Source organism: Doryrhamphus excisus, linkage group LG17 (genome assembly GCF_037039965.1).
Source record: "Doryrhamphus excisus strain RoL-2023G ecotype Guam linkage group LG17, RoL_Dexc_Guam_v1.1, whole genome shotgun sequence".
In the NCBI taxonomy this organism is placed as follows: Eukaryota; Metazoa; Chordata; class Actinopteri; order Syngnathiformes; family Syngnathidae; genus Doryrhamphus; species Doryrhamphus excisus.
In genome coordinates this window covers 283,373-309,476 of record NC_136373.1, presented here as the reverse complement: position 1 = coordinate 309,476, position 26,104 = coordinate 283,373, and the positions used below count along the sequence as shown (strand labels likewise).

The 26,104-nt window shown below is 47.4% G+C and overlaps 2 protein-coding genes across 3 annotated transcripts; one reads left to right on the top strand and one right to left on the bottom strand.

The window, feature by feature from the left end:
- Nucleotides 1–100: 100 nt before the first annotated feature.
- Nucleotides 101–16,117, top strand: LOC131136598 (dihydropyridine-sensitive L-type skeletal muscle calcium channel subunit alpha-1-like). Its single transcript, XM_058083650.2, has 45 exons — nt 101–548; nt 1,837–1,942; nt 3,288–3,427; nt 3,501–3,634; nt 3,718–3,870; nt 3,945–4,150; nt 4,423–4,526; nt 4,616–4,761; nt 4,904–4,985; nt 5,070–5,230; nt 5,298–5,523; nt 6,092–6,299; nt 6,403–6,523; nt 6,613–6,727; nt 6,793–6,892; nt 6,957–7,026; nt 7,093–7,225; nt 7,301–7,430; nt 7,511–7,570; nt 7,803–7,909; nt 8,000–8,087; nt 8,163–8,270; nt 8,351–8,403; nt 8,480–8,626; nt 8,781–8,982; nt 9,068–9,226; nt 9,640–9,750; nt 9,816–9,899; nt 10,394–10,441; nt 11,418–11,444; nt 11,544–11,669; nt 11,746–11,811; nt 11,890–11,981; nt 12,051–12,210; nt 12,285–12,412; nt 12,717–12,813; nt 12,902–13,004; nt 13,075–13,176; nt 13,245–13,378; nt 13,451–13,576; nt 13,644–13,840; nt 13,911–13,975; nt 14,298–14,344; nt 14,520–14,594; nt 14,654–16,117. Exons 1-45 carry the CDS (start codon nt 364–366, stop codon nt 14,912–14,914), a joined length of 5,493 nt encoding a protein of 1,830 aa, XP_057939633.2. The 5' UTR covers nt 101–363; the 3' UTR covers nt 14,915–16,117.
- smc1a (structural maintenance of chromosomes 1A) lies at nt 14,929–24,183 on the bottom strand. 2 transcript variants are annotated; one of them, XR_013630171.1, is made up of 27 exons: nt 23,761–24,183; nt 23,064–23,252; nt 22,825–22,937; nt 22,500–22,703; nt 22,064–22,302; nt 21,717–21,975; nt 21,449–21,589; nt 21,298–21,380; nt 21,122–21,221; nt 20,724–20,831; nt 20,435–20,620; nt 19,930–20,109; nt 19,393–19,539; nt 19,164–19,301; nt 18,969–19,085; nt 18,789–18,895; nt 18,580–18,721; nt 18,358–18,503; nt 18,128–18,281; nt 17,941–18,048; nt 17,541–17,697; nt 17,316–17,470; nt 17,101–17,252; nt 16,534–16,603; nt 16,333–16,443; nt 15,566–15,960; nt 14,929–15,520 (listed from the first exon to the last, which is right to left on the bottom strand). XR_013630171.1 is itself a non-coding variant. In XM_058083504.2 (26 exons), exons 1-26 carry the CDS (start codon nt 23,867–23,869, stop codon nt 15,880–15,882), a joined length of 3,696 nt encoding a protein of 1,231 aa, XP_057939487.1. In that variant the 5' UTR covers nt 23,870–24,183; the 3' UTR covers nt 14,929–15,879. The 2 variants fall into 2 exon arrangements, 1 of the variants encoding a protein (XP_057939487.1); XM_058083504.2 differs by having other exon boundaries at nt 14,929–15,960.
- Nucleotides 24,184–26,104: the final 1,921 nt, after the last annotated feature.

Sequence of the window (26,104 nt, the reverse complement as noted above, 5' to 3'; positions counted from 1 at the left end):
TGCTTTGAGTCTGTAAGCAAGGGTCTGTGTTCAAGGTAGTGCTGTTACTTCACCAAGATGGACCCAGACCTGACACCGCTCTTCCACATTCTACCCCCCAAACCGTTTTTACCAACCCCAAGCATGGCTCGCCCCTGGTTGACTTTCTAAAAATAAAGTAGAGCAGGGCCAACTGCGCTTCCAGACACTTGGCCTGCGTAGGTTTTCCTGTCAGAGGTCCCCAGGCAGGAGGAGAGGGGCACTGAGGAGCGCGCTCGAGGAGCAGCAGGTCCTCACAACAAGGAGTTCCACTTATCCCCAGGTTGGACATTGTCCTGTCAGAGGACACATTCTCCAGGATTAAGAGCTTCTGTAGGAATCAGGATGGCGACCAACTCCGAGGCCGCCAAGCCGGTCATCATGAATGAAGATGAACTGAAGAGGAAGCAGCGGGAGAAGCTGAAGAAGCTGCAGGCCACGGGGGGCAACCCAAGACCCGCAAGGTCCCTCTTTTTCTTCACTCTTCGAAACCCCTTCCGTAAGGCCTGCATCAACATTGTGGAGTGGAAGTATCCTTTATATTGTACAGCTCTTCTTGTTCATCCTATTGGAGGAATAGACAATGTGTGAGCATCTTAAGAGCAGTTAGAAGGTTGTAGAACTTAAGAGCAGCTCCTGGCACGAACGCTGTGAATGTGCTGGCCACATCTCACCAAATGTGTGTTAATTTGGGATCTGAAGTGCAAAGACTTATTTGTCCGGCAGCTTGTGTCAAAGCCATGGTGGGATCATTTGCTTGGCCTGGGAAAACCAATCCATTGAATGCCTCTCTTCCTTTTCCTTTCCTGCGGAAATAATGTGTGTAAATACTTGCACTGTTTGAGGCTTGCAGCACAAGCTGACGCTTGGCCACTGAGTGATATTCCTGCTTTTATTTTAGCCCCGTCCACCTTTTCTATATTTTGACTTTACATACACAGATTGTGCTACCAAATTCCCCTCGGCCTCTTTATTGACACCTGTCCTGAACCCAGTCATGGGCTGTTTATATGGCACTCGTGTAATCACATTGGTATCTCGCTCTCAAGCACACAGTCACATGTAAGAGTAACAAAACATTACAAACATTTATTACAAATAACGTCCACTCTTGTCTGCTGCTAAGAGTAGCAGTAGATACAAGAAGGCAAACTTCAACAAAAAAACAACCCTGCTCATTTGGCCACGTGTGTTTGACTGCTTTGGGCATATTCCTGGTCCCTGCAGCTGTCCCGCTGCATCACAGGGAGACGGGATGCTGATCTGGCAGGGGAATTCCCTCACAGAGCCCCCCCTATGGGCAGGAATGGGGGAGCATGGGAGAGAATATTGCATGTACGCCGGCGTACCGATGTGGCACATTGATGGGCTGTTAAAGAGATGATGTTCCACCTGGACCTGGACAGCATTTGGTGTTGACCATGCAGGTCCTTTTGTCTATGGTGGGGTCTTTGTATTGTATCTGTCTATGGTGGGGTCTTTGTATTGTATCTGTCTATGGTGGGGTCTTTGTATTGTATCTGTCTATGGTGGGGTCTTTGTATTGTATCTGTCTATGGTGGGGTCTTTGTATTGTGTCTGTCTATGGTGGGGTCTTTGTATTGTATCTGTCTATGGTGGGGTCTTTGTATTGTATCTGTCTATGGTGGGGTCTTTGTATTGTATCTGTCTGTGGTGGGGTCTTTGTATTGTGTGTCTATGGTGGGGTCTTTGTATTGTATCTGTCTATGGTGGGGTCTTTGTATTGTGTCTATGTTTTTTCTTTTTCTTTTCATCATCAATCATCTTTGAGCAATAATCCTGAGCTTCCTCATCCAGAACCTTTGAGATCATCATTTTACTGACCATCTTTGCCAACTGTGTAGCTCTGGCCGTGTTTCTCCCCATGCCTGAAGAAGACAGCAACAACACCAATTTAAACTTGGTAAGTAAGAGTGATTCCCCATTTGGGACTCCAGTGAACGAATCATGTCCTGAACTGAAGGATGAGGGTGGTTGGGAAGTATTTTATTCCTTTTCTCTGGCTTGTCGTCCTGAAAGGGTTTGGGTATACATAGCAACATTTTTATTGTGTGTATTTCATCCAGCTACTCTTACCGACGCTGTTAACCAAATAAGAATACAATACACAAGCCAAGCCAGGAAATCAAACCACACCAAAGCTTAAACTCCTACAGTTAATACAACAAAAACATGTCTCCTAACACCTCTCACTAAATGATGCTTATATTTCCCGCCTGTTCAATAAGCTCCAATATTGTTTGGCTCCCAGGATATTTGCCTCTCACTGTGGCTGTGTTTACACACTGCAGGTAGTTTATGTGTGTGCATGCTGCAAATATTGGATGTTGGTCAGATGATGGTCAGACTGTCCCATGGAAGCCTGGCGGCTAAGCCTCGATATGAAGACATGGCACTGCTTGCTCGCCACCGTCACAATACGCAAATGTATATCAACACATGGACGACCTTATCCAGTATTAGTCTTGGGTCCATAACAGCTTGACCCAATTGGCAAAAGTCAACTGGCACTTTGTCACACACCCGCCGAGGTGAGCAATGTAACAGGAGATGGCCGACTTCACGCTGTGGTTGCTTTTAGGTGATCTGCACACAAACAGCAAATACTAAGTAACGGCACAGAAATATGAACCATGTCTTATTATTTTCCTTATTTCCATCTTGAAGAGCACAGTGAAAATAGATGAGATAAATAGATGAGATATCAGACGTAGAAGCTTAAGCCTCATTTCTGATTCAGCAACTAAGACAAATGTAGGAACTGAATTGAACTTAAAGGGGACCTATTTTGCTTTTTCCACTTTTCCGACCTATAAATGTAGTTAGAATGTTTTATTCTGGTGTTAAACCATGCCAAAGTTTCACATGAGGTTTGCGTATTTGGAAGTGAGCCCTGAAACAAGTTTGGGATGGCTCAGAACGCTCGGTTTCAAAAGGCGTGGTTAACCTGCCCCTTTGTGATGTCACAATTGACCAGGGTAGTAAATGATTTTCTATCTAAATGACCTTAGATAACATTTAGTAGTAAGACACCAGACACTCTGCAGCAGAGGCGGAGAATTGCACACCATCTGATATTTGATTTACAGTAAATATAGGCAAGGTTTTATCAGAACCATGAATGCAGACCACAGTGTGACTACCTACTGAACTATCTTACATTATCTCTACAATGTCATTTCTTAAAACCTCTTTAATTGTTTAATTGTTTGTTTTGAAAGGTACCAATTGACTGTGTTTTTCTGCAGGAAAGTCTGGAGTACATATTCCTGATCATCTTCACCTTAGAGTGCTTCCTGAAGATAGTGGCGTACGGGTTTGTGTTCCACGAAGGTGCTTATTTACGAAATTGCTGGAACATATTGGATTTTGTCATCGTCTTCATGGGGTAAGAAGAACTATGATGAGAAAGAAAACAGCAGTTTGCTCAGAGAGCGCTTACGGCTGATGTCCTCCTCCAGTCTGGTCACCTTCGCCTTGGATACCATCAATATGATATCAGGCGTTCCACTGGAGAAAGGAGGAGGCTTTGACATGAAGGCACTGAGAGCCTTCAGGGTGCTGCGGCCCTTACGGCTCGTCTCTGGAGTCCCCAGTACGAGCCTGTTCCCTCATCCAAGCAAGTTGATTAGCTGTGATGCTACAGGAGGAGAACCATGTTGTGTCGTTTTCATGTAGGCCTGCAGGTGGTGATGAACTCCATCCTCAAAGCCATGCTTCCTCTACTGCACATCGCCCTGCTGGTCTTCTTATTGGTCACCATCTATGCCATCATGGGCCTGGAGCTCTTCAAGTGCAAAATGCATAAAACCTGCTACTACACGGGCACAAGTAAGATGCGTACCTGGAATGTTTCTGAACTGTTGTGGTCAATTAAGTCACGTGTTCCTCTCCTTGGCCCGCAGACATCTATTCAACAGCAGAGGGGGAGATGCCAGCGCCCTGTGCTCAGGCGGGCAATGGACGTCGCTGCATCATTAATGGCTCGGAGTGTCGACCTGGCTGGGAAGGTCCGAATAATGGCATCACCCACTTTGATAACATCGGCTTCGCCATGCTGACCGTCTATCAGTGTATTACCATGGAAGGATGGACCAAAGTTCTCTACTGGGTTGGTCATCGCTTACTTCATGGGTTTAATGTGCAATGCCGCCCCTTGTTGAACACACCAGTTGGCAAAGGGCCCCCAAAAAGTATAAAAATAGCTTTTCTTTGGTCCCCACAGCTGTAATATGGATGGGTGTGGCTCCAATTAAAATTCATCTTAGGGCCCCAGTTTGGCCAGGGGCCAAATAAATGCTTATGTGTTGCAGTAAATATAAACTGTAGCTGTATAAATATTACATATACTGTGTGTATATGTATGTATGACCTGTCTTTTAGATCAACGACGCCATAGGGAATGAATGGCCGTGGGTCTATTTTGTTCCCCTCATTCTTCTGGGCTCCTTCTTTGTCCTCAATCTGGTTCTGGGCGTGCTCAGTGGGTACGCTAACTCCGTAGATACTTATTGCATACTGTCCACTTCACTCTTTGAAGTGAACAATATTTTTAAAACGATTCTCCTTTGCCAAGAGAGTTCACCAAAGAACGAGAGAAGGCCAGGTCACGAGGAGAATTCCAGAAGTTGAGGGAGCGTCAACAACTGGATGAGGACCTTCACGGCTACATGGAATGGATCACTCACGCTGAGGTCCTGGATGCTGACAGAGAGGGCAAAGGTCAGTGTTACAATGCTGGTTTCGGGGTGCAGAATGATCCGAAATAAAGAGTTAGCTACCTGGAAATTGAGATGAAGTGCTATGAACGTTTAGCACTCAAACATAATCAATACTTCAACGCGTGGCTGTTATTCTTTGTCAGGTCTCCTACCTCTGACCAGTGGAGAGTCTGACACCGACAGCCTGTTGGACCTGGAGGGCAAGAGTCGAGTGATCTACTATTAGTGAGTCTGCCCCCCCCCCCCCCCCCCTTGTGCATACGTGCAACAGTAGCTTGGCTCTGTAACCAACATCGTTTGTCCGTCCAGTCGCCTGGCCCGTCGCTGGAACCGATTCTTCAGGATGAAGTGTTTGGTTTATGTGAAAACCAGAGCATTTTACTGGCTGGTGATGTTTCTGGTTCTCCTTAACACACTGACCATCGCAACAGAGTACCACCATCAGCCCCTTTGGCTCACATCCCTTCAAGGTTCTGATGACAACCTTGGACGTTTTACCCAAAGCATCTTCATTCAAATGCTTTTTCATCTCAACAGATGTGGCAAGCCGCGTCCTCCTGGTGCTCTTTGTCATCGAGATGTTCGTGAAGATGTACGCGCTGGGCCCCAGGGCGTATTTTATGTCGCTCTTCAACCGTTTTGACTTCTTCGTGGTGATGTGCGGCATCCTGGAGATGATCATGCTGTCGGTGGGAGAGGTGACCCCTTTGGGTTTCTCTGTGCTCAGGTGTATTCGCCTTCTGAGGATCCTCAAAGTCACAAAGTGAGTTTTAAAAGAAAGCTTATCGTAGTAATTCCTGGATATGCACATATTTCCCCGATTACACTACTGTCATCTACTAGGACAATTAGACATACATCAGTAACATTATTGCCTTACTTGCAGAATAAGTCAAAAATGGAAAATATAAATATTTACAAGAAAGGAATAGCTTATTTGTTATGTTGGATCCACTAAAGGGGGCCTATTATGCTCACGTTTGGCCTTTTGTAATGAGTTGTGGACTCCTATAGAGCAGCTACACACAATAACCAGCACAGAAAGCTTTCTAGTTCTTCCAGAATCTGTGACATCACCAAGGGACAGTTTAACCACGCCTTTTGAAACCGAGCGTTTTGAGCCATCCCAAACTTCATTTGGGGTTCACTTCCAAATGTGCAAACCTCCTTATCTGAACCTTTGGTATGGTTTAACACCAGGATCCAACATTCCAACTACATTTATAGGGCAGAGGAGTGGAAAAAGCAACTTTTAAGTCATGTTGCATCAGTTAATAATAATAATAACCGGGTGACATCTTTATCTTCCTTTTGTCGAAACTCCTTTGCAGGTATTGGACCTCTCTGAGTAACCTTGTAGCCTCGCTCCTCAACTCTGTTCGCTCCATCGCCTCCTTGCTCCTTCTCCTCTTCCTCTTTATCGTCATCTTCTCCCTGCTCGGCATGCAGGTATTTGGAGGGAAATTCAACTTTCCCGACCACAGGCCCAGACGGAGCAACTTTGACAACTTCCCTCAGGCCCTCATTAGCGTGTTCCAGGTGAGATGTCTCCTTGAAGCTCTTTGAATCGATGGAGAAGTCTGGTGAAGTCCATAGGTAGAGCATGTTTGGATGTGCTGTCCCACCCTTCGCTGTGTCCCAGATCCTAACAGGGGAGGAATGGACCGCCATCATGAACAACGGCATCATGGCCTACGGCGGACCGGTCTTCCCTGGCATCCTGGTTGCGATATACTTCATTGTCCTCTTCGTCTGCGGAAACTGTATCCTATGGTAGAAACCTCCCTGTGGGATCATCGGGAAACTGCAGTAGATGCCAAGGTTCATGTTTTCCTGAGCTCCGTGCATCCAGACATTCTTCTCAATGTCTTCTTGGCCATCGCAGTCGACAACCTGGCAGAAGCTGAGAGTCTGACCTCCGCTCAGAAAGAGAAAGCGGAGGAGAAGATGAGGAGAAAGCTGCTGCGGTAAATGAACGAGCAAAAAAGTATGAAGGACATGAATGGATAACGTGTTTCCTTGTGGCCTGCAGGTCCAAAATGCCTGACAAGACAGACGAGGAGCGAGAGAGAATCTCCAAGAAACTGGCGGAGCAGAGAGCCAAGATGGAGGGCATGCCCACCACAGCCAAGGTTCCTCTACATATCCCACCTGGGCTTTATTCACACTCCATTTCTTAACATTGTACTTTATCAGCTGAAAGTTGATGAGTTTGAGTCCAACGTCAATGAAGTGAAAGACCCCTTCCCCCCCGCAGACTTCCCAGGTGACTTCTTGTAGTCTTCTTATGAAGCTTCCACACCACCAACTATTATTACTCTATTGGAATCAGGTGACGATGAAGAGGAAGAGCCTGAAATCCCCATCAGCCCTCGGCCCCGACCCATGGCCGACCTGCAGTTGAAGGAGGAAGCCGTCCCCTTGCCTGAAGCCAGCTCCTTTTTCATCTTTGGCCCCCAGAACAAGTCAGCAAATGGCTTTTTGTATGCGGTTGGTCCTTGGCTGTCCTCCAGGCCCTACATTCTTCTTGCTGGTTCCAGGTTCCGAAAACTGTGCTACAAGATCATCAACGCCTCCTCCTTCACTAACCTCATCCTGCTCTTCATTCTGCTGTCCTCCATCTCCCTGGCAGCGGAGGACCCCATTGACCCCAAATCATACAGAAACCAGGCGAGGAGCCGCACCAATGTTGATGTTACCATGGCGTATTCCATAGAAGGCCTAACCACGTCTGGCATCTTGTCCTGCAGATCTTAGCCTATGCTGACATTGTCTTCACCACCGTGTTCACCATTGAGATTGTACTCAAGGTAACTAAAGTATACAGTATACAGTATATATATATATACATATATACATACGTATATCATAGCTGCATGGAATGCACAGGCGGGACATGACTGAATAAAGGCTTAGTGGATGACTGGATCTACCAGTACATGGTTGGAATTATGGATAATAAACATAGAAAAAAATAATGTCACAATTTGATGACTGTATTTCCTGGCATTAAATGCAAAGTCTTGACTTCCTAAATAATAGATGACCGTTTATGGAGCGTTCATGCACGAGGGGTCCTTCTGCCGCAACTCCTTCAACATCCTGGATCTGATCGTGGTTGGAGTCTCCCTGCTCTCTATGGGAATGGAGTGAGATACCTTTGGGATTACCACGCTTTTCCTTCCATTGGGAAGATTGGGACTACGTCTCGAGCTGTTTCTATCATGCGTTGCCTGCAGATCCAGTGCCATCTCTGTGGTGAAGATTCTCAGGGTGCTGAGGGTGCTGAGGCCACTCAGGGCCATCAACCGAGCCAAAGGCTTAAAGGTGCATCCATATTGACATAGCACACCACTATTGGAAGGTATGCTCCTTCCCTGTTAACCTCAGCCCTGTGTGCAGCATGTGGTCCAGTGTGTGTTCGTGGCCATCAAAACCATTGGCAACATTGTCCTGGTCACCATGCTGCTCAACTTCATGTTTGCCTGCATCGGAGTGCAACTTTTCAAGGTTGGTGGCACCACACACTTTGGACTAAGGGTGAATATTATTGATATGTTATTGATATTGAATATTTGATTTGACCGTAGGGGAAGTTATACAGCTGCACGGACCCATCCAAAATTACAGAGGAGGAATGCCAGTAAGACAGTACAGCCGCATAGTGCACATCTAGGAAAACACATTCCCAACACCGACTGCTGTCTTTAATGTTTAAGGGGAGTCTTCTTGAAGCACATGGAGAATTCCCTGCAGGACACGGTGGTGGCCAAACGGGAATGGCTCAACAATGACTTCAACTTCGACAATGTGCTCTACGGCATGCTGGCGCTCTTCACCGTGTCTACGTTTGAGGGTTGGCCAAAGTAAGTACTGTGTACAGTATGTACAGTGTGTACAGTATGTACAGTATGTACAGTATGCGTGTGACAGATATGACACATTGCATGTCGTGATGATAGGAACTCGTTAGGGAAACTCACTAGTTTGATCTTCTCACCAACACCAACCTGTCCCCAGACTCTTGTATCGAGCCATAGATTCAGACCAAGAAGACATGGGGCCGGTCTTCAACAACCGCGTGGACGTGTCCGTCTTCTTCATCGTCTACATCATCCTCATTGCCTTCTTCATGATGAACATCTTTGTGGGTTTCGTCATTGTCACCTTCCAGGAGCAAGGAGAGCAGGAGTACAAGAACTGTGAGCTGGACAAGAACCAGGTGAGCATTGTGACCATTTGGATTTATTCCTGAAGAATGACCATCGTCTTCATGATGATGATGTGCACATCTCCATCCACTGTAGCGCCAATGTGTGCAGTATGCCTTGAAGGCCCGACCCCTGAGGTGCTACATCCCCAAAAACCCGTACCAGTACAGGGTCTGGTACATCGTCACGTCCTGCTACTTTGAGTACCTCATGTTCTTCCTCATCATGCTCAATACTTTGTGTCTGGGGGTGCAGGTAGGTCACGTTGCCTACTAGAAACACAACGAGCAGTATCCCAAATATTTGTGTTGGGATAGCATTAGCTAGGGCTAGCTTAGCTTCGTGCTTTAGCTTCGTGCTTTAGCTTTGTGCTTTAGCTTCGTGCTTTAGCTTCGTGCTTTAGCTTCGTGCTTTAGCTTCGTGCTTTAGCTTCGTGCTTTAGCTTCGTGCTTTAGCTTCGTGCTCGGATGAATGAATGAATTTGACTGTCAAGATGGAGGATTTTATCCGAGCGCAGCAGAAGGTGATCAGACCTTGTAGGTTCCAGGGAAGTCCACCTTGATTGGCATCTCTGAGCCGTGAAAGCGGACACGCCTGTGAGAGGTGGTCTTTAGCGGTGTGAACGCAGCATCTTCACGCTACTTTCTGTCCTGTCGTTTGTGGAACAGCACTGTAACCAGTCAGACCATGTGACCAAGCTGTCGGACATTCTCAACTTGATCTTCACTGTGCTCTTCACGGTGGAGATGATTCTCAAGCTCATGGCCTTCAAAGCAAAGGTAAACCTTGGTGGGAAACACCCGTCAACTGGACCTTCTCTCACTGTGGTCTTCTGTCCGGGCAGGGCTACTTTGGAGACCCCTGGAACGTGTTTGACTTCATCATCGTCATCGGTAGCGTTGTAGATGTCATCCTCAGCGAAGTGGACGTGAGTACCGACCACACGGCCTTCTGATGGAATGTTCACCTGAGGAGTTGATAAGAGCGTCCCTGGCGGGGGACCCCCAGCATCCAGACCGTAGACCATAACTAATGTATGTATCCGATGCTCCGACCAGACACGTATAACCGTGGCCCAGAATGGTGCCAGCACCGCTAGCTCGCCCAACACGGTCAGTACCGTCATTGGCCATCTCCGACGCCACCGCCATCCTTCTGTCTTCTGTCGCCCTCCTCTGCAGAAGCACGCCATGATTGACACTTTCTCTCATCCGGAATGATTTTCACGTGTTGCTTGGACTTTCTCAGGTTGCCACGCTTTTCCCTCATCTTGGCCCACAAACACACGCCCTCCGGCAGGTGGCCACGCTCCGGTGCCGCCTCTTTCACACCCTCCTTCCTTCCACGCTTGGTTGCTTTTTACTCTCAAACGCTGCTTGGTACTCTCCGCCATCTCACTTGACCTCTGCTTGTCCTTCACAGACCGCCCTGGCCGCCAGTGGGGGGCTCTACTGTCTCCAAGGCTGTGCGGTAAATATCACGCTACCGCCTTGCGTTGTACAGCATGTTTTGTCGTGGGCAGCGTTCTACTTCCTGGGTCTTCCTGCGTCTTCCTGTGTCTTCCTGTGTCTTCCTGCGTCTTCCTGCGTCTTCCTACGTCTTCCTGTGTCTTCCTACGTCTTCCTGTGTCTTCCTACGTCTTCCTACGTCTTCCTGTGTCTTCCTACGTCTTCCTGTGTCTTCCTACGTCTTCCTGCGTCTTCCCGCATCTTCCTGCGTCTTCCTGTGTCTTCCTACGTCTTCCTACATCTTCATGTGTCTTCCTACGTCTTCCTGTGTCTTCCTAAGTCTTCCTGTGTCTTCCTAAGTCTTCCTGCGTCTTCCTACGTCTTCCTGTCTACGTCTCATTTCATTTTTCTAATAGCATAATCTTGTGTATTAGAGTATGCATGTGTCATAGAATATTGATTGATTGATACGTAGACTTCCTTTCTATCGATCTCATTTATGTTTAATACGTCATCTTGTGAAAGAACACCACCACGTACATCCATCCCACACTGGAGTCCTTTTCTCTTCATCATCATTCCTTCTCCAACTTTCCCAAATGATTACTTCCACAATTCCTTAGCAAATGTTTAGAGGAAAAAGTGGAAGCTGTCAATCATTCATTGCGATACGAACTCTAACTAAGTCATGGTAAACCATAACCAAAGCATGTGGTCCATGTCTGGTCTGCTAAGTGGATACCATTTTATTAACTGGAGACCAGTGGGCTCCACCACTCCTACAAAATAAAATGGACAACTTTTATTTTCATATTCACTTTTATTTTCATATTCACTTTTATTTTCATATTCACTTTTATTTTCATATTCACTTTTATTTTCATTTCCAGCCAAACACACAAATATTCCATTTCCCATTTTCCTTCTCGTGTTTTAATCGGAAAGGTGCTTTGCCATTCGGCTCCTGGATGTATAACCATCTCTTCTACGTTTTGCAGGACACGAATCCCATGCAAGCCATCGCAGTAAGCATCCACATGGCCATCATCATCATCATCATCATCATCATACTCTTATGGTCCTCTCATCTCCTGGACATGGAATTATTCTCCTCTTGTCCCCAGGCCTCGGAAAACGCCTCCGTTTCCATCACGTTTTTCCGACTCTTCCGTGTCATGCGCCTGGTCAAGCTACTGAACCGTTCCGAGGGCATCCGCAACCTCCTGTGGACGTTCATCAAGTCCTTCCAGGTCTTGGTCACGGTGGACATTACCACATCCGATTCCACAAACGGGCTGACTGGCTCTTCTTCTCTGGTGTCTTCAGGCTCTTCCTCACGTGGCTCTGCTCATTGTGATGCTCTTCTTCATCTACGCCGTCATCGGGATGCAGGTATGGATGCTCTCCTCCAGCTTCCACGCCTGATGGTGCTCACCATGGAAGCTCAGGGCCACCATGGCATCCTTTCAGATTTTCGGGAAGATAGCCTTGGTGGATGGCACGGAAATCAACCGCAACAACAACTTCCAGACGTTCCCCCAGGCGGTTCTCATGCTATTCCGGCAAGTTCTCCATCAAAGCTCCTGGGTTCCACAACCGAGGCCAGATCTCACTGTGGTTTCCATCTGCAGGTGTGCTACTGGAGAAGGATGGGAGGAGGTCATGATGGCTTCCATGTACGGGAAGAAGTGTGACCCCAAGTCCGACTTCCTGCCCAGGGAGGAGTACACTTGTGGCTCCAACTTCGCCGTCTTCTACTTCCTAAGCTTCTACTGTCTCTGTGCCTTCTTGGTCAGCATCTCCAGTACTTCCACCGTACATCTCCTGCTTGCCCGCTCTTCATTCTGTGTGGCCTCCTCCTGCAGATCCTCAACCTGTTTGTGGCCGTCATCATGGACAACTTTGATTACCTGACACGGGATTGGTCCCTGCTTGGTCCTCACCACCTGGATGAGTTCAAGAAGATCTGGGCTGAATATGACCCAGAGGCCACGTAAGCCACCATGCTCTTCATCAGGTGGATGCTAGCATCTCTGAACCAGCAGACAGCAGGAAGGACGCAGAACTTGGAGTTGTTCCTTGCTCTGTGCCTTATATGAAATATGGATTATCAACGCGTTGGTCTGGAATACTTTTCATATTTAATAATTCATATTAACCTGCTTTTCTTTCCTTTGGTCCACGAATGGTTAGTTTGATTGGAGGACGTCGTTTTGATGGACTGGTTGATGATGAGCATCAGCTGGCGTGTGGAACATAAGACGCTTGACCAATAAGACGCTTTTGTGATGTCACAGAGGGAGAATCAAACATCTGGATGTGGTGACGCTGCTACGACGCATCCAGCCTCCTTTGGGCTTCGGCAAGTTCTGTCCTCATCGAGCAGCTTGTAAGGTAAGATGACGGACAGCCAAAGTCCCCCCCCACCCCCCACATTGGATGCAATGTAAGCCGCATTTCTCCAACGATGCCAATCCTGCAGCGTTTGGTGGGCATGAACATGCCCCTCAACAGCGACGGCACCGTCACCTTCAACGCCACCCTCTTCGCTCTGGTCAGGACGGCGCTGAAGATCAAGACGGAAGGTGGAGCTCAGCCGTTTGTCTTGTTGTGCTGAGTCGGCGTACGTTGACGGGAATGTCGTCTTCCCACCAGGAAACTTTGAGCAAGCCAATGAGGAGCTCAGAGCTATCATCAAGAAAATCTGGAAGCGCACCAGCATGAAGCTCCTGGACCAGGTCATCCCCCCGATAGGAGGCGAGTGCTCCGATGGATGGAACCTCTCCTCCTGAGCTTGTTCATAATTCCTCTTTCCCGGTTTTCAGATGATGAGGTCACCGTGGGGAAATTCTACGCCACGTTCTTGCTTCAGGATCATTTACGGAAGTTCCTGAAGCGTCAGGAGGAATACTACGGCTACCGGCCCACAAAGAAGAACGCCTCAGGCCCTGAGATCCAAGTAACAGACCTTCTTCACTCATGTTGTCTTCTCTGTTGATCTTCTAGTTATGTTCCTCCTTGTAATCCTCAGGCCGGTCTGAGGAGTATCGAGGATGAGGCGGCTCCGGAAATGCACAGGGCCATTTCTGGAGACCTGCAGAATGAGGAGGAGATGGACAGAGCGATGGAGGACGCTGGAGAAGAGCTTATTTACCAGGTGAGGAGCACGGCAAAATATGGTGAAAACAGGAAGTGAGAACGAAGTGATGCCGATGTCGTTCCAGCGTACGCATGGCTTGTTTGGGAATCGCGTGGAGTCTTTCTCGGCTGACAATAGCGACACCCAGTCCCCGCACATGACCAACCAGAGGCCCCTCAAGTTCTTGGAAAACCATCCCGAGTCCTCCGTTGAGGATCCCATTGCAGACTTCCTCCCCAGCACGGCACCCAAAGACAACACCAACAACAACGCCTTTGCAGAGTAAAGCACAGCCGTGGCGCCCACGCGCTGCTGGGGGCGTGTCTGACGGCGGCGCCTTCTTGTCTTTCAGGTTTTCGTTGGAAAGAGAAGGCAGTCCAGAAGAGTTGGATGGTCCCGGTGAGGATCCAGACCCAGGTACTGTCCACGCTGCGGGGCTTGGTCAGTCCAGGTTGTATCTGCCACCAACATCCCGTTGGTTCGTTTGGAAAGTTTCTATGATCAAAATGTCCGTAAAAACGAGACTTAGTGATCCGGACTTCGGTTCATACCGCTTCTCTACCCGCCCGTCCCTTCATGGGGGCACGGCGCTTCGAGAAGCAAACATTGGACCACCAGCTAAGGGTCTGAAAATAGGCTGCAGAAACCCGTCCAGATACGGCATGTCTTTACTGCATGTCTTTACTTGCTTCTACTTGCTGCACAAAACCCAATGAAATATCATTTGTCCTTCCCTAAGACAACCGCCACTCCTGGACCTTCCCAGGGAGGACGGACGCTACGCAGGTAATATTTGACAAGAAACCAGAGCCCGGCACTGTGGGCCCCATTCTTTGCTCAGTTGGGCTTTTCAGATTACGGTTAGCGTTCTTAGCGTTAGCGTTCTTGCTATGATGGGGACACGCTAGGGATTATCATTGACGTTGTTTGTGAGGCTAACCTTTTGTGGGTTTTTTTGCAGTTCCCTTATAAGCCGAGGCTCAGCGACAGTCCAAACGGCAGCTCCCATAGTGCCGCCGCCCACCTTTTCCAGGAGGTAAGATCATCTATTTCATGGACCTGTCAATGGACTCGACATTGCATATTGCGACACAGGAGACGGTGGACGCCGTGCACACAACACTAGAAGACATGGAAGACGTAGCTCGGGCTCTCCTCAACCAGCGCCCCAGCCGCGTGGCCCCCGTCAAAAAGAAACGCCCCGTCCCTGTGCCTCCTTGCCCCCAGGCTGTGGCATCCAGGGACCCAGAGCGGCCGGACCCGGCTGTGAGGAGGAAGAGGCGCCCTGGTCCTCCAGCTTCCTCTGCTCATGTCCAGACTAGAACGGAGCTGCCTGGGGCCGATTATAACGTTTAGAGGTCACATGGTTTTTAAAATAGATTTTTATTTGAGAAGGTGAGCACATCCTGATGGTCTGAAAGGCAGTTGAGAGACAACATGTTGTACTAATTACTAAAGGATGAAATACTGGAATTGGAAGTAACTGCAAGTACAAATTACTATCGATAAAAACATTTGTATTAAAAGTTAAAGGACAAAATGTGATTCATCCTAATTCCAATATTTAATCAAGTGTAAATAATGGATGAAAGCGCTGGTGAGTGAAGGTAACGCTTTAAAATGGACGGCCCCCTGCGGGCTACGCTCGTGTAACGTGAGCCCGTCTATTAATAGTCCTGCCTAGCTGAGCAGTCCGCTTATGGCCTGGAATGTCATGCAGTATCCCGGGTGGGCGGCTTGTATTCAACTAAAAGTGTTGTTAAGCTCTGGGATTTAAACACATACAATCCAATAAAAACTTGAATCTCAAAGTAAACATTAGCAAAGACCTTAAATAATTCAAACTGTATTTATTGAAAGCGGACGAATGAATAAAAGAGCACAGAGCTGACTCGTATAGACCTGACTCACATAGACCTGACTCACATAGACCTGCCTCACATAGACCTGCCTCACATAGACCTGCCTCACATAGACCTGCCTCACATAGACCTGCCTCACATAGACCTGCCTCACAGAACTACACACTAGTCACAATAAAACAACAAAATGCTAAATGTACATTTTAGGAATAGGCACATCCTGGGGGGGGGGGTCCCATGATGTGTCTGCTTAAAAAAAAATGTGGTATTCAATACTCAATGACATGTACATACTGTATATTGTGGCTATCGCTGTTTACAGGACAACCCTAAACTACCAAAAAAGATTGTATTCCCTAATATCAAATCATATCACAGGAGCGATCAAAGAAGGAAACGATGGAGGAGAGGAATCAGGGAATGGACCTTTGACCGTGGAACTTCTTGGTCTTGGTCTTCTTATTCGTTGGGGTTTGGGTTGGCGTCGGGATACTGGGAGAGGTCAAAGGTGAGCACTTTGCTGATGACACAGTCTCCTTGCTGTGGGTGGGAAAAGAGGAGAGATGATTAGCGGGGGGGCATCAACCCCGTTCATTATGAAGCCTTAAGGTGCCAATTCTATGTTTCTGGCCATGTGACAAAAGAGGAAATGGTTCATATTGTCAATAATTGTATCGAGCAATAAAGTGAACGAAGCATGGGCCCTCTAATCTAAGAAATTCATTTATCATCTAAGCCTTAAATGAGGGACATCTGGATGATGATGATGATGACGTCAGACGGATATCCGTATCGGCTAATACTCAAGCTGCAATATCGGAAGTGAAAGGCTGTGCTGATTTGTGCCAGTTGGTTCAGGATTAGGTTGGATGAGGTTGGATAAGGACACGTGGCTAAAAGGGAGATACGCACCTCCGGATAAACACCAATGAGGGAGTCCGCCTTGGTGTAGAACTCCTCCTTCAGGGAGATGACGATGGCCTGGAAGTTCTGGACTGACTGGTCTTTGATATAATTGGCCACCTGGGAAGGGAAGACAGGACTTTGCAATGAGGGCTGCGGGAAGAACCGGATGACCACTGGGGAGGGTCCAACACTCGCATGGGGACGCACCTTGCCGATGTTGGTGTTGTCAAGCGCAGCGTCAATCTCGTCAAGGACAAAGAAGGGGGCGGGTTTGTAGCTGAGTAGATATGTCAAGCAGTAGTAAGTCAAAATGTTGCATACATAGCCATGCATACATAACCATGCATACATACATAGCCATGCATGCATACATAGCCATGCATGCATACATAGCCATGCATACATACAGAGTCATGCATACATACAGAGTCATGCATACATACATAGTCATGCATGCATACATAGCCATGCATGCATACATAGCCATGCATACATACAGAGTCATGCATACATACAGAGTCATGCATACATACAGAGTCATGCATACATACAGAGTCATACATACAGAGTCATACATACAGAGTCATACATACACAGTCATACATACACAGTCATACATACAGAGTCATACATACAGAGTCATACATACACAGTCATACATACAGAGTCATACATACAGAGTCATACATACATACAGAGTCATACATACATACAGAGTCATACATACATACAGAGTCATACATACATAGACTCCCCCATGTAATGTTGTGTCACCTGTGAATAGCAAAGAGCAGAGCCAAGGCCGCCACGGTCTTCTCTCCTCCAGACAGGTTGTCCATGGGTCGAAACCTCTTTCCTGGGGCCACGCAGTTATAGTTGATGCCGTCCAGGTAGGGCTCCTCTGGGTTCTCCGGCCCCAGGAAGGCCTAGGAAACGATTGGGATGACAAACGTAGCGTTCCCTCAAAGCGAGGCTCATCCTGGACGTACCTGGGCGCTGCTGTTACGTGAGAGGGCCTTGTAGATCTCATCGATGTTTGTGGCGACAGACTCAAAGCAGGTATTGAAGCGATCGAAACGCTCCTTCTTGATCTGCTCGAAGGCTTGCTTGGCCTTCTTGGCCCTCTTGCGAGCAGCTTCAAACTCTGGGAGGGACAGAAGGTTGACATTGCCGCTTCCTCCCGTTGAGTCCGCCTCCGGTCTGCCGCAACTCACCGTCACTGGTTTCTTGGAACTTGTCCCTGACGCTCTCCAGCTTCTCCATGGCCTTCATGTTGGGGGCGCTGATTCTCTGCAAGATGCTCTGCTGCTCGTTCAGACGCTGCTGCAGCGTGTTGGTCTCCGCCTTGATCTCCTCCTCGGACAAGGCATCCTGCGGGGAACAAGCCGGACTCCTCATCCATGTGGTCACGGTCTACCACACTGGAGGACTACATTGTCTAGTGGCCACGGAAATGACACATGGAAAACCATGGAATGTTATCCTACAGGGATGTACCGTTTTTTAAACCACTATAGCGGAACGACTTTCCTCAGCACGAAATCTGACCAGAGGAGGGGAGGGAGTGGCATTTAAGACATGAAAGGAGGTTTGGCGTGGCGTGGCGTGGCGTACCTTGAGGTCTTCAGACAGATTGCTGTAGTCGATCTCAATGAGCGCCTCTTTAGCCAGGACGCTGCTGGAGGTCCTCTGGCTGCTGGACTCGTCGGTCTGAGAGCTCCCCTGAGAAGACGAGAGGGAGGGGGGCGTGGCTTGTCAGTCCATCCCAAAAGCAGGCAGCACCCGTGACGCACCCACGTACCTCCCCCTGGCTGATGTCGTCCATCGTCCCCGAGCGAAGAGGCAGCCTGATGTCCTGCATCTTGCAGGCCTGCAGCAGGTTGTGGCGGTCGCTGCGCTTCTGCTCCAGCTTCGTCTCGATGGCCGTCACTTCCTTTTGGAGCTGCGTCAACTCCCTGGAAGCAACGACAAGGACGCTTGGAGCGCGCAGAACCTTGGAAGAAGTGACATGTCGCTATTGCAGCCGCTCACTTGTTGGCACCGCCCAGTTTTTTGCGGATCTCCTCCATGTCGTGGTTCTTGTCATTGACTTCAGATTTCTTGGTGAGGTGCTGGTTCTTCAGGTCTTGGAGCTGCGCCATTGTCTCATCAATGATCTTCATGTGTCTGTGCTCCTCCTGAAGAGAGAAACCGAGACGTGAGCATGGACTGACTTGGACTGGCGGCCATCATTGATGATGTTCTCATCCATACCTTCTTCAGGCGTTCAATTTCAGCCTCGTCCTTCTTGACAGTCTGCTCCCACATCATGACCTTCTCCTGGTCCTCCTTGAGTTGGTTCTTCTCATAGTCCACCTGGATTCCCAGGCGGGTCTTCTGGGTCTCAAATTCCAGACTGAGACAACATCTCGTGTCAAATTGGACTTGTGAGAGAATTATGAGAAGAAAACAGAAGAACTCACCGCTTTTTGGCAATCTCATTCTGCCTCTTGACCTTCTCCTCCTCAAACTCTCTGATGTTCCTTACGCCAATCTCCTTGCAGAACTCCACAAACACCTCATCCTCCACCTGAACACCGTTGACGATGGTTACTGCATTGGCACGTACTTAGCACAGACAGCATCGAATGACTCCAACCTACCAGGTTCATGCGGTCTCGGAGGTCCGTGATTTCCCTCTCGCGGGACTGGATGATCCTCTTGATGTCATTGATGCGAGGACCAAAGTTGGCCAACTCGCTTTCCAGCTTAGACTTCTCCTGCAGGGCACGGAAGGACGTTTAGAGACAGGACTGCCAAGGAAGGAGGAGACAAAGGAAGGAGGAGATGTCAACAACCTGCATGTTGAGTGACAGGTGTCGTGTTTTGGTCTGCTCCAGGTCACTCTGAGAATACTTGAGTCTCATTTGAAGGCCGTGGGCCTGAGACTGGACCTGACGCAGCTCAGCCTCCTTCCTCTTGGCCTTCATTTGCTCCTGCAATGTAAACACGGCATTAGTTGGCATTAGTTGGCATTAGTTGGGGTCAGAATGAACCAACGTTTTAAAGACAGAGCATCCAAATTACTTTGAGCTCATCCGTCAGTTTCTCTTTCTTCTCTTTGAGTTTGTCTACCGCTTTCTCATCCCAACGCCTGGCCTTGGCCTTCAGGTCGCTGGCTCCTCCAGAAATGACTCCGGATTTTTGGAAAAGTGTTCCATCCAGTGCGACAGTCTAGATGTGGCCAGAGGAGATAAACAAGAACATGATATCAGCACATCATATCAAATCTGAGTTTGTCATGCAGTCTTCCCTCCTTTATCGCGGGACAGGGTCCCAAAATAGGCCGCAGTAAGTGTAACCCCCTAAGTAGCCAACTTTTTTAACCCTGAATATTATAAATGTTTTTAAGGCTAAATTGGCCAACATTTTCTCCCATTTCTTTCAAAGTTCAACCCTTTTTTCAATTTCAATAATCAACCTACGGGTCCGACACAAGAAATGACCGGATTTCACTCCTGGCACCATTCCGCTGTACTGTACCTTTTTTAAAGTCAGGTTCTCCTAGTGAAAGAGCCCTGCCATATGTGTACGAGTGGGGAATAGTAACAACGTGGTTGGTACCTTGTGCCTGTATGGGCCTCCAAAAGCAATCCTCCTTGCGTCCTCCACATTCTCACAAACCAGAGCGTTGCCGCATGCATACTGCAGAGCTTTCTTAATATGTGGAGGCTCGTAGCGGATCACGTCGATCACCAGCTTGGCGCCACGCAGCTCTCGAAGTTTTTCGTCTGTTGGCTTCACCTGTGATGAAACAAGACAAGGAAAGACTTCAAATAAAGTTAAGGAAAAAGTACACGTATCTAATCATGGCTCTCTTTTGACAGCTGCATTTCTTAATGCGATATTTAAACAAACTCTTTCCACTGACATTTTAAATTAAACAATTCTTTCAGGGCTCACGCATCATTTAACATAGAGAGAGACTACAACAGTCCAACTACATTTATAGGTCAGGAAAAGCATCATAGAAACGTCACATGACTCATCATCATGTTCCTGTGCTCCGAGTGAAAAAGCTCAAGTCCAAACTACTGTTGACATGCAATTCATGAACGTGGATATTTACCTCCAGGTAGTCAAGAGGAAGGAAGGTCTCGGGTTCTCCTCTCTGCTCCTTGATGTACTGAATACAATCTCTGCCCGTCTTCTCCGAGTCAACAATGATGGCATCCATGTTCTTGCCCAGCACTTTGGTCACAGCGATCTGATATTTCTTCTGAGTGGGTTGGCACAAGTCGATCAAACGGCCATACTGCAGAAGAAAAAGAAAAGTCTTCAACACCAGTCGAGTAAAATCTGAAAGGATGTCGTTGCAAACAAAAAGATGGGATGGAGTGATGGAACATCAACCTCACCACAGAGCCTGGGTAAAGTCGTTTGATGCTCTCCATGATCTCAGCCTTGCGTTGCTGTCGACTGTTCTCCTGCCTGTCGATCCTGGCGTCCCCCAGTTGCTCCATGACCTTATAGAGAGAAACAAAAGCTTGTGTGAGACTAGCACTGGCCCATATGACAAAATATTCTTATTTACTTTCAAAATCAACCATATATTTGGTATCGATATAGAACCTAGATTTGCGCTTTATCTCCGTCATGCCTGCCAGCAGGAGGCCCAGTTGAAGCTAACAGGCTACCGTGTGTGCGGTGGAAGAGGTCAGCAAGGATTAAGCAGTAACTCGGTAATATGGAGGTCCTATGGCCCAGCCCTACGTGAGACTTAGGATGACTTCTAAACACGCCAAGATGTTCACACCTGATTCAGCTCCATGTTGATCTCATCAATCCTCCTCTTGGCCATTTCCACCTCCTCAGTCAGCTCCTCTTCCATACGCTTCTGCTCATCCAGAGACTGCCTGAGGAGCAGGGGAAACATTGTGTGAATATGCGGCAAACGAGATCAAAGTTTCAGTGTAATGCCATGAAGCAGACCTGCTGGTGGTGATGTAATCTTCCAACTTCTCAATGCGCTTCTGGTTCTCCTCAATTTCACGAATTTTCTGTTTGATTTTGGCCTGCAGGAAAAAAAAAACAATTGCGGCGTGCATTCTTTCCTTTAATTAGCTAGACGTGTCCATTTTACCTCCGTCTCTACTTTCTTCCTTTCCTCCAAGTCGAGGCGGTCTTGATCAGCTTTTTGGTCACGGTTGAACTTCTCCAGCTCCTGTGCTAAAGTGGCTGCACGTTTACTGGCCTCCTCCTTCAGACGATGGTACTGCTTCACCTTCAAAAGGACACGGCAGGTTACTTGAAAACGTATATTATTCATAGTATATTTCCCGAACCTTTTTTTTTTACATTTGATTGCAATATTGTGATACTGATACTGATAATGAACACTACTGTGGTACCTGGTTCTCCTCCAGGGTGAGGTCCTGGCCCTGGCTCTGTGCCTCCTCCTCCATACGCTCCTCAAAGTCTTGCTTGGCCAGCTCCACCGCTCTCATCTCTTTGTCCAACTCATCCATGTCAGCCTTGCGCTTCTTGTACATCTTCTGGGCGTTCTGCAATGACTTCCGAGCTGCCTCCAGCTTCTTGATCTTGTGTGAAGTGTTCTCTTTGGCCTTGATGTACTGCGGCCTCTTCTGGTTAAGCTCGGAGTCTTTTTCTCTGGAGGCAAAAGGCCAAACATTTGCACAGGTTGGCTTTGGAATCCAATTGAAACATGCAATGAGACTGAGACACGCCAATGACTCACTTGATCTCTTTTTCTATTGTCTGCTGCTCCCTCATGAGCCTGCCGAGCTCCTTCTTCTTGTCTTTCAGCTCCTCCTCCACATGGTCCATTTTCTTGCGGTCCTTGTCGATCTCCTTGTTTCGCTGGCCAAGCTCTTTATTCAGCTTCTCAATCTCGGTCTCATTGTGGTAGAGCTTGAAGAGCTGCAACTGAACGCTGGCCCTCGCGACTTCATCCTTCAGTCGCTGGTAGCGCTCAGCCTGCACCAAAGATGGCCCATGAGCACATTCAAGGCTTTCAAGAAAGGTTTGATTGGATTTGATGGGCGTAAATAAGTCAGAAAAAAACCCTATTCAAGCCTGCATGCAGATATTAACCAACAACAACTTTCTTCTTTAAAGCCAAGATGTCCAAATATCAACACATTTGCCAACAGGACTCTAAAAGATGGACGCACCTCCTCTTTTTCCTGCTTAGCCTCTTTGCGCTCCGCTGCAATGTTCTTCTTGCGATGGTAGTTGAACTGCGTGTCTTCCTCGGCTTTCACCATCTCCTTCTTCCTCCGGTCATACTCCTGCGCCAGCTCCCCGGAACGCGAGATCTCCTCAAACAGAGCTGTACGCTCCTTTGGGTTCTTCATAGCGATGGACTCCACAGCTCCCTACAGGAAGAATGAGGAGAACCATTCTAATGTATTTCACTCCAACAAACGTGTCTGCCCATCGGATATTCTGGAGCACTGAAAGGATGCCAACACAATGTTGGTTAAATGTTCGGCTCACCTGGAATACCAAAAAGTTTCGAGCCTTGATGAGAATACCAAGTTTTTCCAACTCCTCGCTGTACTCTGGCAAGCCCACAACTTTGTTGTTGATGCGGTATTCAGAGGAGGATCCTGATTCACAATTGAACAGAAGGTCAAAGTTCAGGGTCAGGGAAAGTGTTGGAATAGTGTGGTAATAGACTCTAGTGCCACAAGGGCGTGTTTCAACAATGGCAGCCAAAGGATGTTCATTCATACCAATAATCATCCTGGTGAAGGAGCGCTCCTCTCCTGTGTCCTCCTGGTAAACCATACTGACAAAAGCTCTGTTGGCAGCTGGCTTCCCAACAGGCGCGCCATGGATCAGATCCTTCAGAGTCTTCACACGCAAGTTACTCGTCTTCTCTGCTAGCACAAAGCTAATAGCATCCATGAGGTTGGACTTTCCTGCAACGACAGCGAGATTCATTAGTGTGCTGGTAACTGATAACAGTTTCATGTACTGATAGAAGATGACCGACATAGTCTTCAATTTCTTGTGCATTTTAATGCCTGGTACAACTAAAGGCACAGTTTGGACAAATATAACGATGACAACAAAAATAGTACATTTTTGGAAATACAACGCTACATGCATGTTTTTTTTTTTTGTGGGTTTTTTAAAATATGAGAATACCTGGAGAAAACCCACACACCCACGGGGAGATTATGCTCACTGATTTATTTATTTATCTACAGACACAATTATGCATACTTGCACAAGCTAAAGAAGAGCGACAATAGAATGTGCTGTAGATGCATAGGGGTATCTTAAAGATGCACTTGGTTTTTAATTGCATGTATTGTATGCAGTATAAACAAGTACTACCAGCAGTGCCCTGCCTATGTTGCAGTCTAGCCACAGTAACAGTAACAGGAGTGTAGCAACATGCTAGCTATCGCAACCCTAACTTACCAGATCCATTTGGCCCAATGATCGCCGTGAACTTGTGAAAAGGTCCAATTATCTGCCGTCCTTTATATGACTTGAAGTTTTCGATCTCGATGAGTTTTAGGTACCCCATGGTAGTAGTATTTCAGTCCAAAGTTATGCCGCTCAAGTTTAAAAAAGGACGCTAACCACTAGGGCTAACTTGTGCTAAAAACCGATGAATACCGGACGAGCTCTAAACAAAAACGAGCTCTAAACAAAAGGATGCGCGGAGAATACAGCTCTCTGCTCTGTGTTTTACCTAAGAATTCGACCGTAACATCGCATCGTGTATCTTGTAGCAAATCATTGCAATTGTTCCATAAACGTAACTACTCGGTTGGGATGCAGCGGAGAAAACAATGCGCCATTTTACAATCTAACAGGAAGCGCTTTGAGCGCCAGGGACGTAACTTCGTAGAATGTCGCGAGACCAAACTTGGCGGGGCGGTCTCTTCTCCTTGTTCATGGTGGATCGCCACCTACTGTACCGGAGTGTGTACTGCAGTGTGTGTACTTAGGTTACAGAAAGTTTACATCAAAACGAAACACACAAAATAAACAAAATAAACTAATCTACCCCTTCTGCATTAACCCTGTGCCCTCTCTGACATTCGCCTTTATATTCATCCACTTTGTTTGTCTGTTGGATGTCATATATAGGATATTGTAGCGTTGTGTGTGTGTTGTGTTCTGGGCTGCTGTTTCATGCGTGGACGCTGGGGGGCAGTCGGGTTCAGCTTGCGGTTTGGAGCGGCCAGTTTGGACCAAAAAGGAGAAAGAACAAGAGTGCCAGGAAGTGCTGATTTTTTGTCAAAAATCATCACCCTCTAATACTGGCATTTTATGCCGTTTTTGGGTCCTGACTGGGTTGCCAACATGCTAACCAATAATAGGATAACAATAGGCTAATGTCATCAACTAGTTTTACTGCTCTTGCGTAGGCCCAGCGGGGATTTCTCACCGCAAAAAGTCAAAGCAAACAGACACACCCTTGCTATTATTCATACGCCTTGAAGCCATTTTCTTTATCAAGTAGCATAAAACTCAAAGATATCAAAATAGAAACATGCAGCATCTGCCTTGATGAAACATCTAACAACTCATCGTCTACTACTACCTCACGAGGGCAGTGGGGGTGCTGGAGCCTATCCCAGCTGTCTTGGGGGAGAGGCGGGGTCCATCCTGGCCAGCCAATCCCAGGGCACATATAGACAAACAACCATTCACACTCACATTCATACCTATGGACAATTTGGGGTGGCCAATTAACCTAGCATGTTTTGGTTTTCAGTGGGGTTTAAACCTGAGCCACGCCTTTCGTTAGTAGTCAGTAGTAGTCAGTAGTAGTCAGTAGTAGTCAATAGTAGTCAGTAGTAGTCAGTAGTATTCAATAGTAGTCAGTAGTAGTCAGTAGTAGTCAGTAGTAGTCAGTAGTAGTCAGTAGTATTCAATAGTATTCAATAGTAGTCAGTAGTAGTCAGTAGTAGTCAGTAGTAGTCAGTAGTAGTCAGTAGTAGCCAGTAGTAGCCAGTAGTAGCCAGTAGTAGTCAGTAGTAGCCAGTAGTAGCCAGTAGTAGTCAGTAGTATTCAGTAGTAGCCAGTAGTAGTCAGTAGTATTCAGTAGTAGTCAATAGTAGTCAGTAGTAGCCAGTAGTAGTCAGTAGTAGTCAGTAGTAGTCAGTAGAGTAGATGAATAAACTTTGAGAAGTTCCCACACTGCTGGACCCCCAAATCAACAGAGTCCCCGGTAGCCATGCAGTAGTAGTTCCCCGATGCCAAATGGTAACTTGTGGTTTTGCCACTCATGAGCTCTTTTATTGCAAACCGACAAACGGGCATGACGGCACTCACCAGTGTTCCCAGCTTGTGTTTAAAACCAGTGGTTCTCAACTGGTCAGTTGGACTCATTTTAAGTCCTTCCTCTCCCGCTCAAGCTTGGCGACGTAGGAGGGGGCAAGGAAGCCAGGAGCACCAAGCAAAGAGCCGTGACGTACTGATAACAGCTCTGTGACCACTGTTGGCTCACCACCCACCAGTTGAGAATCACTGCTTGAAACAACATCCAAACCCTGGAATCATTTTTCCAAATAGCCGCCACATTGTTCCCTAAATACCAAAGCCAGCTAATGTTTGCCGTGATGACATCCTGCTGCTCAGCTCTCCCAAGTCTGGCATCTGCGTGGAGGAGTTGGACATGCTGGAACTGGTACGGATCTCCAACCAGTGATGCGTGTTATTACATTGGCCACTGTGTTTATTAACTCATGTTGTCATTTCAGCCTCAACACCAACTGAAGGAGAAATGACAGGGCATGAATAGACCTGC

What these genes read in the sequence shown, in the direction of transcription:
- smc1a (XM_058083504.2), bottom strand. Translation starts at nt 23,869, where the DNA reads ATGGGGTACCTAAAACTCATCGAGATCGAAAACTTCAAGTCATATAAA. An exon ending in GGAAGAAAGTAGAGACGGAG is followed by an intron (nt 21,381 to 21,448) that starts GTAAAATGGACA and finishes TTTTTCCTGCAG; the next exon opens with GCCAAAATCAAACAGAAAAT. An exon ending in GACTTTACCCAGGCTCTGTG is followed by an intron (nt 20,621 to 20,723) that starts GTGAGGTTGATG and finishes TTTCTTCTGCAG; the next exon opens with TATGGCCGTTTGATCGACTT.
- LOC131136598 (XM_058083650.2), top strand. Translation starts at nt 364, where the DNA reads ATGGCGACCAACTCCGAGGCCGCCAAGCCGGTCATCATGAATGAAGAT. An exon ending in CCTCTTCGTCTGCGGAAACT is followed by an intron (nt 6,524 to 6,612) that starts GTATCCTATGGT and finishes CCGTGCATCCAG; the next exon opens with ACATTCTTCTCAATGTCTTC. An exon ending in CCAAATCATACAGAAACCAG is followed by an intron (nt 7,431 to 7,510) that starts GCGAGGAGCCGC and finishes CTTGTCCTGCAG; the next exon opens with ATCTTAGCCTATGCTGACAT.